The 12,322-nt window shown below is 36.6% G+C and overlaps 1 protein-coding gene across 1 annotated transcript in view; it reads right to left on the bottom strand.

The window, feature by feature from the left end:
- LOC110295280 (estrogen sulfotransferase, testis isoform) overlaps positions 1-8,373 on the bottom strand; it is a 17,839-nt gene extending 9,466 nt beyond the window's left edge. The window contains exons 1-4 of the mRNA XM_021163781.1: positions 8,263-8,373; positions 6,844-7,004; positions 4,355-4,480; positions 3,508-3,605 (exon numbers count right to left, since the gene is read on the bottom strand). Coding sequence (XP_021019440.1) covers positions 3,508-3,605; positions 4,355-4,480; positions 6,844-6,991 — 372 coding nt within the window. The 5' untranslated portion in view covers positions 6,992-7,004; positions 8,263-8,373. The remainder of the gene's footprint in view (positions 1-3,507; positions 3,606-4,354; positions 4,481-6,843; positions 7,005-8,262) is intronic.
- Between the last annotated feature and the right edge of the window lie 3,949 nt (positions 8,374-12,322).

Below are 12,322 nucleotides of genomic sequence, written 5' to 3' on the forward strand. Positions count from 1 at the left end.
ATACATATGCAGCTAGAGATAAGAGCTCCGGGGTACTGGTTAGTTCATCATGTTGTTCCAACTATAGGGTTGCAGATCCCTTTAGCTCCTTTATCCTCTTATTTCCTCTTTCCTGAAGTTGCTCCTTTATTTATTTATTTATTTATTTATTTATTTATTTATTTATTTATTGAGACAAGGTTTCTCTGTGTAGCCCTGACTGTCCTGGAACTCACTCTGTAGACCAGGCTGGCCTGGAACTCAGAAATTCGACTGCTACTGCCTCCCAAGTGCTGGGATTAAAGGGGAGCATCACCACTGCCCAGCAAGTTGCTACTTTTAATACAAATGTCACTAGAATTCCTAGTACATACACAATTAAATATAGTTACCACTTACTATCCTTGAGAGGGGGCTACTCCCCTAGCCCACGCTTCTTCTGGTGGCTTTATTTCTGAGACTTTGGTCATTCATTTGTTTCAACTAACAGTTTGAACACCTGTCTCCTTTGCTAACCCTTCCATTGCTAACTCTTTTTTTTACCTTCTATGCAATTTTTATTATCTATATTTAGAGTCCATCTAATTTACTAAATTATTGTACTCATCCATGATTAGTTCTTTTTTAATTCAGACCACAGCTTTTGTCACCGAATCTTTAATTTTGCTATCTCACTTTAAGTTTCACTTTAGAAGCTTATATCGTGTCACGGTGTTTTTCTCAATTAAAGATCTGTTCTTCCTTGTTCCTCATATGTCACTCCATATGTCTCCCTGTAATCCACACCACAAAGTCAAACTCATTGTCTTTGAATGATTTTCTTATTCATTATCTTGATATATATATATATATATATATATATTGGACAGGGTTTCTCTTTATAGCCCTGACTGTCCTGGAACTCACTCTGTAGACCAGGTTGGCCTCGAACTCAGAAATCTGCCTGCCTCTGCCTCCCAAGTGCTGGGATTAAAGGCGTGCACCACCACGCCCAGCTTATCGTGATCTTTTAAAAATCACTTTCTTTACCTTTACACTTATTCTTTCTGATCCACTACATCAAATATACTTTTAAAAAATATTCTCCACTGCCTCTTCTCTGATGGATCAATAAATCACTCTGGAAATAATCCAAAGGCAAATCCATTCAGTTATGTCTGTTTCTTTGATGACCTCTGAGGCATAAAAGAGTATGTAATTAAATCTGACTATACGTCCTTTCTCTCAGTCTCTTCTCTGTTTTTGCCCCTGCAGCTCTTTTAGCCAGGAAGAATTCTGGGTCAGAATTTTTGACTATGAAATGGCAACCTCATTTCTCCATGTAATGCCCTGTCTTCTTACAAGTTCCCTCTCCCCACTGGCTAATATACATTTATTAGTGAGTACCTACCATGCATTTCATTTTGGGGGGGTGGTTCTGAGTTATGTCACTCATGATGATATTTTCTAGTTCCATCCATTTGCCTGCAAAACTCATGATGTCCTTGCTCTTAATAGCTAAGTAGTATTCTAGGCCTGACACTATTCCTGATACTATGGTATGCTAACAGACAGAAACCTAGCATGGCTGTCCTCTGAGAGGCCCAACAAGCAGCTTAAAGAGCCAGATTCTGATACTTACACCCAAGCAATTGAGAGAAGCCAGGGACCCCTTTGATTGAATTAAGGAAAAGCTGGAAGAAGCTGAGTAGGAAGGCAACCCCATAGGAAGACCAGCAGTCTCAACTGACCTGGGCCTCTGAAATCCCTGGGACATTGAGCCACCAACCAGGTAGCACACACTAGCTGATATGAAGCCCCTGACATGTATGCAGCACAAAAAGCAGAGGACTTCCTGGTCTGGCTTCACTGAGAGAAGATGGAGAGACTTGAGGCCCAAGGGAGTGGGGAGGTCTGGTGGAGTAGGGGTAGGGGGTGGGGACATCCTCTTGGAGATGGGGGAGGAGGAATGGAATGAGGCAGACCAGGAGGGGAATAACAAGTGGACTTTAAAAAGAAAAGATTAAAGAATAATAAATAAATAAATAAATAAATAAATAAACAAACAAGCTGACCATAAATTTCAGTGGAGCAGTAACATCCTATATTTCTCACAAGGAAAGGAATGTCTCTATCAAAACTCTTGCCAATAACAGAAATGAGACATCTAAAAAAATCATAACTGTGAGAGACCTTTTCTGCAGGAAATCATACAGGAGGATGTATATTTAATGATACTTCAGTTGAAAATATGAAAGCATTTACACACTTGAAGTTTGGAGACTTCGATACTTAGAAAGAATCAAATATTTCAGAAGACACCAGCAGCCAAGATGCAGGACATTCACTTGTTGCCAATCTTTGTTTGTATGACCTTTTCTCTACAAAGCAGGCCAATCTTAGTATAGCTCACATACAATCTAAGTTTCCTAACTTGGCGTCCAACTCTCCTGTGATAAGTCCTGGGGAAGATTTTATTTTTTTTTTCTTTTTTTCTTTTTTTCTTTTTTCTTTTCTCTTTTTCAGTCAGCACAGACACTTAACTTTCCAGGCAAGTTGAAGTGGTCTCATCAGACATTTCCTGGAGCTGTCTCTGGGATTGAATAGACTCCTCATCTTTTTAAACCATGCATCTGAAATCTTCTCTTCCATGGCCTAAGCAGTACTACCAATAGAGTCTGCTTACTTATTACTTTACTATAAGTTATGGTTTTCTGTAAGACATTATTAGCCTTATGGAAACTGGCCTCCAAAATTTACATTCAAATTTAGTGTTCATGATGCAGTTTCGGTGTCTGTAGAATGATTACAATATGACTTTTGTAGAGTTTGGGCCTTTGGGGGGTATTAAGGGTTAGAAAATGTCGTCATAGTAGATAACTCGAGTGCTGGTGGCATGAAAGAAACATTAAGGAGACTTACAGGCATGAATATGTGTGTAGCTACTTACTCATATTCTACCTTGAAACTTTGCCAACAAGAAGGCTGTCAGCAAGTACTACATCTTGACCCTGATTCAGAACCACAAACCAAAATACATCTCCTGCTTTATGGTTTGTCAAGTGTGTGATACATTATTAGCAAGTGGACTGGATGATAACAGTCACTTTCATTCACTGGGTCAATGCTTATTACATGTCACTTGTCTGGATATCCTGTTCTGATTCATTTGAGTGTCTCACAATGTCACACATAATATTTTGTAAAATAAAGACATTCAATCCACTGTGATTCATCCAGTGCTTACAGTGGGTTAGGCACTAGACTTGAGGTTACAAAAATAATTGTACTTAGTCCTATTAGACAACAACTGTTACCCTTCTTTTATCCAAAAACAAACAACATTTAACTAGTGTTCAGATCATCTTAGGAAAAAAGTGTGAATATAGTCTAGACTTGGGTGATAGTAAAAATAATTCACATTTGTAGAAATATCTGTGTGTTATAAGAAATGAGTGATAAAGTATGTATAAGATGACTTTTAAGTGCTTCATGATCTATAATGTGCCAAGATTTCATGCAAGTCTAAGAAAATCTAATTCTGGTTACCTTGCAATTCTTTTCCCAAAATGATGCTGGAAGGAGCTTGGGTGGCAGGTGAGTTTTCACTATTCTGGGAGATTCCTTCTCTTTTAATTGTTTTATTCCTGGTTTTAAAAATAAACAGACAATTCAAAAAATGTTTACATGAATATGAATGGGTATTTTTAAAAAGATTATTTAAGATTCTATATTGGCTTCATAATAATAATAATGCAATCTCACTGTAAAGAAATTATTAATTAATAAATTGCAAAGTAAGGTTAAATAATTGCATCAATAAAAGTGAGTAATTTTTCACATGCTGATAGGGAAGTGTTCATGAATAATAGAGTTTTAGTTATTCTTGACATTCAATGAATAATTTTCTTTTTTTTTTTTTTTTTTTTTTTTTGGTTTTTCAAGACAGGGTTTCTCTGTGTAGTCCTGGATGTCCTGGAACTCACCCTGTAGACCAGGCTTGCTTCGGACTTAGAAATCTGCCTGCCTCTGTGTCCCAAGTGCTGAGATTAAAGGCATGCACCACCACTACCCAGCAATGAATAATTTTCTAGTAATTTATAATATTCTCAACTCCTGGAAACCGAGAAATAAATGCTGACATATTATAAAACTCTTCCTGAACAAATGAAGTAGTTAGGACCATTCACTGTTCCAGGTACATGCCATGCTATGAGAATAGTCTGGAAATAGTTTTAGAGTCTCAGATATAGATGAGAAAATACTAATTGCTAGTGTTACTTAAGATCTCTTTGCTCTTATTACAACATAGCCATATCTGTATCATCTATCTATTATAAATATACATATATCTTAAAAACATGCATATATCTTTTAAAATTAATTTAAAAGTTACCATTTATTAGGTCTTCGTTTCTGCACTCCAGATAAGGTATTCTGTTAAAAATTGCATCCTCCTTGCATTTTTCCACATCACCTTCTTTATAGATCATATACACAACTTCACTAATCCAGGTGGTGCCTGTAACAATTAAATATGCCTAATTCTGCAATGAAGTTGTATGGTTGATAGCAGTATATTTCAATAGTGTTTAAATCATCCAAACTCAAATAACATTTTCTTGAATACTTAAATATACACCACCCAAAACAACTTCAACATCTATGGATGTATAGCGTCACGAATAAAAACTGGTCCATGTGTCTGGGCCTCCCACGTTGAATTTTGGCATTAGGAGAATTTTTTTGTTTGTTTTCTGTTTTTCGAGACAGGGTTTCTCTGTATAGCCCTGGCTGTCCTGGAACTCACTCTGTAGACCAGGCTGGCCTCGAACTCAGAAATCCGCCTGCCTCTGCCTCCCGAGTGCTGGGATTAAAGGCATGCACCACTACGCCCGGCTGGCATTAGGAGAATTAATAACATTCTTATGAATAAGAAGTGATGAGACTTGACTAAGTGGTGAAACTTGGGTGACACAAACAAGCATACTTTCCAGCTATAGAGTCTATTGGGAGTTTTTTTGGTGCCTAAACCAAGGCCTGGATCACAAGATACAGAAAAGTATGAATCGCATATGTGACCTTTGATGATAATCAGAAACATTACATAGAAAATCAGTGATGATGAAGTGTAGTTTTCTTTCTCAAGATGTTGTAATACAGACAAGAATACAGAGCTTTAAGATATACAAAGGAGGGATATATACTCTGTGCTGCTGCTGCCACTGCTGCTACACATAGAACATTAAAGAAGCTCTCCCTCATGAAGTTGCAACAAAGACTCAGCACCTAAGTGTGGGAAAACTGCTAATTATGGATGGAGTTAATCAGGGCAGGATAGCCTCTGAGCTTAGTGCAAAATGGGAGAAAATCCCTTGTTAGCAGGATTTCTCTGTCTCTGACCTTGTCCAGGGATTCTAAGCCCCCATATTTGCCTTTGCCTGAGAAGAGTCACATAAAGACCTAGAGTCAGCTATGCTAATGAGGTATCCAGAAGGCCTCTGAGTGTTTAGCCTATGAGCTTCCCTTCCTGGGCGCTCTTTCTTGCAAAGGGTATTTAATCCCTGAGTAAGAGGTATGAATTCACGAAGATCATCAAATAAAGCAGTTTGAACAAGCAAGGACCTCTTTCTTTTCATCACTGATCACTGTGGCAACCTTTGTCCTAAATAGCTAAATCTCCAGGAAAAGGCTTCTTATCTCCTAGCCCAACCTAATGCCCTGAGGGGAACCCTTTTCCCCAAATACCTGCAATAAGCCAGTCTGAACACCACAGCATTAGTTCTCTCTTTCTCTTGTTTGTTTGTGTGTGTGTGTGTGTGTGTGTGTGTGTGTAGCTAGTTTCAAATTCATGATTATCTTGTTTCCTAAAAATTAGAATTATAATACCACACATTCATAAATAGATGGACTGATATCTATGTAAGTGTCAAATGTTAGTAAGCTGAAAGAGAATATAAAATTGGACTTCTTCAGCTTTTAAAGAATATAGTTTTGGTGGCTAAAGAGATGGCTCAGCAGTTTAGAGCACTAGCTGCTATTCTAGAGATCCTGAGTTCAGTTCCCAGCAACCACATGGTAGCTCACAGCTGTCTGTATTGGGATCCAGTGCCCTCTTCTGGTGTGTCTGAAGACAGCAACAGAGTACTTATAAACAAACAAACAAACAAACAAAAAAACCCATAAAACCCTAATACTCTGGAGCTATTTTTAGTAGTAGAGATAATCTCAAAAAAGAATTGTTGTCTATGAATCATTACATATATGTATATATAATATATATATATATATTTAATTAAAACCTGTGAGTACATCTGATGAAAAGAAGGCAATTTCCTGAAAGAGCATTATTGACTATCTTTGAAAAGGTTTATAAAAGAATAAAATCAGATTATATCACAGGTGGAAAAGTAAATAAATTTGATATATTCAAGTGATATAAATCTTCATTTCTCTTGCCTAAAATGAAAAGCAGGAATTCATTCCATCACTGTATTTCAGTTTCCTGATACCTTTCTGCAAATATTCATAAACATGTAAATTATCTTTAAAAAAGAAAAGGCAGAGCAATAATATAAACACAGTAGTCTTAAATATTTATTATGCAATGCATATCCCAGATTGACTCATCTGTATTGAATAATATAATTGTGTGATCAACACTTTCAATTTGTCTGTGACTTAATGAAGTTACTTATCATGTTCTGGTAGTACGAGATTGTGGAACAGGGTTGATATATATGCAGTTTATGAATATTTTGACACTAAAATTTCTTCAAGTCTCTTTTTAATGGGAAATAGGTATGAGTCAGGTAAACGCTCTAACGCTGATGATCATACTTCCTAGGTGTCCAAGCAACATCCTGTCAGAGCAGAGACACTTACCAGATTTAGGATAAGTAGCAATGACAAGGTCATCTGGCCTTGCCAAGAACGTTTCAACATCTTCCCAATATTTGGTGAACCGTTTGTCCATTAGAACTCCACGGAACTCCTCAAAAACTTCATAATACTCAGGCACAGAAGCCTCCATCTCAAATGGTGTACTGGGAAAAGAAAACAGAAGTTTTAAATTTTGTATTCACTTTGCAATTCACTTTCATGTTAACAATAACTAAGTATATAAAGGCCGGTTAAATGCTGCTCCTTACCTGTTGTTACGCAGGGTAAAAGCATACTTAATATTAGTAGAGGGAGGGGAAGGTATAATCCGGATATATTGTATGAGAAAATTTACAGGAAATAAGTGTCCATTTCTATAGATAACTACACTAGTCACCGCTTGCCTTATTAAATTGTTTATTCAGGTGAATTATATTGTATGGAGTGAGCCACAATTCTAAGAATTGGCTTGCAATTAACTGGGTTAACCTATGGATTAAGCAGGAGCCTGAAATCAAGCTGTCACTTCTTAATTAAGCTGTCTCAGAGTAAAAGTGCTGACATCAAACAGCTTCTTTCCTCCCACACTTTTTTTTTCTCATAAATTTCCTCAAACTTGTGTGGTTTTCCCTAAAATGTGTGTTTCAGTGAGTTATTGCTAATACTATGTCATATGGAGGTGAAGAGGTGCCAATTGTAAAGAAAGAGTAACCCAAACTGTTGAAAATGCAGGTCAACAGTTAGTGAATTCAGAAGTGATTTTTTTTCTATTCTTTAGAATCATTTCCTTTTCTAGCTCCCTATCTTAACTTTATCCAGCTCCTTTCAAATTTGATTGCTTTTCTTCCATTCTATGATGAATACTGTAAAGTTTTGTTGAGTCCTTAGTTTTCCAGTTTTAGTCTGGCTTTACGTAAAATGGCTGAAAGAAAAAGTTGTCTTTTTATATAAATTTCTGCCAGTCCCCATCACTGTGACACAAAGGTGAGTCTGTGAAACATTTGTTACTCTCAGCATTAAGCTATATTTTGAATTGGCTGTCTTCCACTGTGTTTCCATTTTAAAAAGTGTATTTTGTAAATGAAATACACATGAATAATTTGTTAACCCAAATTTTTGTTGTATTAAGTTATTGACATAAAAATGATAGTAATGGTATTTTCAAGATTCGTTATAACAACTGCATTCAATTATTTCCTGTAACACTTAAATTCTATTTTAAAGACCTTTAAATATCAAAGCACATCTAAAAGTATCTTTGTGACAAGCAATTTAAAAAGGTTTTAAATGATACACATTATCAATTAGGCATAGTATCAACACAGAATTTACTGTCCCTTTATTTTTAATAACTTACTGAGATAAATTTTTTATTTAAAAGTATTTATTTAAAATCTGATATCAACAATTAAAAAGTACAACCTGTCCAGATGTTCCCGTGGAAGAAGTGATATGATCCGGTTTAGTTTTCTTCGAATGGCAGCACAATTCTTCAGCTCTGAAAAAAATGAGAACTGGTTGTACACTTGGAAAGTTTCTGGTGAGCTTTTATTCTGACAGCCGGAGAAGGAGGCAGAGACTTGTAGGGATGGACTATGATGTAATGGATGGGGGGAGATACCTGCAGTTGTGTTTAGTCATAAGGTCAAGATTGCTCACTCATAGATGTAGAAAGCCCCTACAACTGTTTCTCCCCTTTGGGTAAAATGTCAGTCTTAAACAACCCATTCATTATATCATTCATTAAATTGCCCATTCATAACAGAGTAAGAAGAAACGGACAAGGAGATTAGAGGAGGCCAGGAAGAAAACAGGACCTAGTGTGGAGTGAGAAAAACCTCTCATTTACTGATAAATAATGACAAGGATAAGGCTGATGTTACAAATAATAGCTTTAGGAACTGATAGGAAAAACTAACAAGGAAGAACCTAGAATAGTTAAGAACATGGAACAAGAGCACAGCAAAAAAAGGCTTTGTAGCACTGAACCATATCAAACAAGATTATGGAGAACTGCATTCTATTTCAAACTATGATTGTTCTGTGCCAAAGAGTTATCTCTGAAAATGTACATATAAGTAGCACTATATAGATTGAAGGGTTATATTGGGAATATATACATTTATACACATAAATACACATATACCCAAGTAATAGAAATTATTGAATTAAGAGGCCATGAATTTGAAACGAGTAAGTATTTATGGGAGTGTTTGGAGGGAGGAAATGGAAGGGAGAAAGTTATAATTAGATTATAATCTTCCAAAAGGGTTATCCATAATTCCAAAACAGCCGTGACTATAAGGAACACATGGCTTAAATAGGATAAATCTAGTAAGCAGCACTCACATTGGGATAAAACTCTCTGAGGCGCCTTGCTCCACTCTCTTCCATATACAATTTTATAGCACTCAGTTTCCAGACAGAAGTCATTCCCATTGCTGTTGTAATTAAGCAGGGGGAAATGTCCCCAGGGCTTGTGCAATGCAATAGTGCTCCAGCTTTGTCTGCATCTGCTTTGACTCCAGGGAAGAAGACTGTCAGTTTTTCCTAAGTCGCCAGGTCTATCAGCACCTCAAAATAAATGCCTTTTCATTTCTGTTACCTCTTCTGCTTCAAATATCAAATTAAGCTGCCTTCTTCTGAGAGATATTGGATCTTAAAAGCTTAAATATCCCTCAAATGACTTTACATTTTATAATTACTTTTAGCTAGGAATTTTTTCTGCTATGTCACAATTAAGCTTAATTATTAAATCGCACTTAACAGCAGAGTCATGCTCTGTAGTTAGACACTGCCCTGTACACAGTAGGATAAGCATTGGGTAAGTAATTCTTCACTGAAAATGCCTTGTTTCTTTTTAAAAAGTAAGTGGAAATAATAATAATCTGTCTGTAAATAAATAACATCTACACAGGAAATGCAATAGTTTCTAGAAAACTTGATTTCCTGAAATAAAATCGGTAAATCAGTAGGAAAAGTTGCCTTGAAACTTCATTATTATCAATGAATAATAGCTACAATAGAAGTACAAACTGTTTGAATCAACTCTGACCATTTCTCCTTTGTACCTTTAATCAAGAAAAATATCTTAGATAAATACTATTCTTTTAATATTTGTCTTGATCCTTAGAATGGTTCAGATGCATTTCTTGTATTATTTATAAAACACTGAAAAAACACCATAAAGCACAAATATATGCAGAAAATGTTTCCAAGAACATGGTTGCTTCTTACTTGTGACTAGTGATCCTAAACTTTTAACAACTGCCTTTCGCTCTTATAATGTCGTCCAGTGATGATAGAAGAAATCAATCAATCTCATTAGAGTCTTAATTTTTAAAAAAAATGTCCAAAGCACTACAAAATATAGCTTTATTCTTTGCTTCCTGTAAATTGTTTTAAGAATTCTCCAGTGCAGATAAATACTGACAAAGGAGGAAGTAGGGAAAAATCACAGTGAGGATGTCTGCAACAGTCAATCATACAATTATTTATCTTTCAAGTACTGTAATACATATAAGTAAATAGATAGATAGATAGATAGATAGATAGATAGATAGATAGATAGATAGAGATACATATAGAGTGTCTTAGTTGTGGTTTTACTGCTGTGAAGAGACACCATGACAAGGCAACTATTATAGGACAACATTTAATTGGGGGCTGACTTAGAGCAGGAAAATGGCAGCATCCAGGCAGGCATGGTGAAAGAGGAGTTGAGAGTTCTACATCTTCATCTGAAGGCTGCTAGTGGAATACTGACTTCTGAGCAGCTACGATGTGAGTATTAAAGCCCACATCCACAGTGGCATACTTACTCCAACAAGGCCACACCTTCTAATAGTGCCACACCCTGGGCCGAGCATATAAAAACCATCACATATAGTTTGAAATAAATTGTCTTATATAGGATATTGATGCATCCTCCAAGAGCCAAGGATCATGTAACAAAAAAACTCTCAAACCAGGTATGAAAATCCCACTTTTGAGTTGTTGATCAGAGTTGTCCAAGAGACTCTCAAAACTTACAAACTGTTGCTGTTACTTTAATTGCCCTAAGGATGGAAGGTAAATTCTTATTGCTGAACACTGTATGAAATTCAGACCCAGAGTCCACAAGCCCCTGATCTGAAATTGACCTGAATGCCTCTTCACTGAGGGATAGCTTTCATAGTATCAGAAGTTACTACACAAGATTGCAAAGGAGAAAATAAACTAATAGCCCTACTCAGCTATGTCACTGTGAACCACAACAACCAACATGCCAGAATTGTATGGTAACCTTAAGAATGCCATACAGACATCCCTGGCACTGGACACTACCCTACTCAGGGCTAGTGAAGCTATGGATCTTGGAGGAAAAATGAAAACAGCAACTTTACTAAACAAGCACTATCTCACCAGGGCAAGTACTCTTTGCAACTGAGGAAGAGTTTTACAGAAACCCACAACCAATCAAAATGCAGAGTTATGGACCCAGTCTCAATGGATATATCTGAAAGACACTCATATACCAAGGACCTGGATCAGAATATTCAGGGACAAGTTCCTGAGAAGGATCAGGGGTTTGGAAAATGGGAAGACAGGGCCTTGGGGAGCAGAAGGTCATATACAAGCTATATCTAATCCCAAACAAGCGTACTAAGAACTACAACATCTTATATGTGAAACAGAGTAAGCAGAAGGCCATCATATCAGGAGATGAGCTCAACAGGAAATTAAGAAATATTGCAGAAAGGGGACACAGGATATCTCAAATGTGCCATAGCCTGTGCACATAGTGGCCTGTGAACTATTAATCATAGCCCTTTGGGTTAGGAGTCTGGATCTCAAGATTCCAAACTGAAGCTCCCTCAAGGCCCTAGCCCCAGGCCATGGATGGCCACATTAAGCATATCCTGGTTTTAAACAAGGAACTAGTTCCTTCTCTATACATCAGGGCCTCAAGGAAAGCCTTGGTTCCCACAAATTCTGACTCTACTGAGATCACCTAGCCAAAAGGAAACCGATCCCAAAGGCCATAAAACAAATTTGGAGTATCACTCTAATCCTTTTAATATTTCTATCTCCAAGTATTGAGACTAAGGACTAACTCCCACATCTACTTATTCCCCCAGGTCTTAGTGCCTTCAGTATCTAGGTTCTGGGGCTCAAGTACAAACTCTGAAGATCTGAAGCCCTGTAAGTAGCTAATCTAAATTCTACTCCTCTATAAACATACAACTATATAGTGATTTCTACTTTAGGGGAAATCCATTTTCAATAATATTTTGCCATCATTTAGTAAGTGAATATATCTTTTTAAAGTCTTTAATTATATGGTAACCTTGGCAACCATAAGAATGCAATACAGACATGCCTGGTACTGGGAAACTAAAATCTATGAAACTCTACCCTTAATGGTATGAGCAAAGACTATGCAGTCACAGACAGCAAAATTCCTATTATTTTATAAAGTGTTAACAAAAAAGTAAGATTT

This window comes from Mus caroli, chromosome 5 (genome assembly GCF_900094665.2).
Source record: "Mus caroli chromosome 5, CAROLI_EIJ_v1.1, whole genome shotgun sequence".
Lineage (NCBI taxonomy): Eukaryota > Metazoa > Chordata > Mammalia > Rodentia > Muridae > Mus > Mus caroli.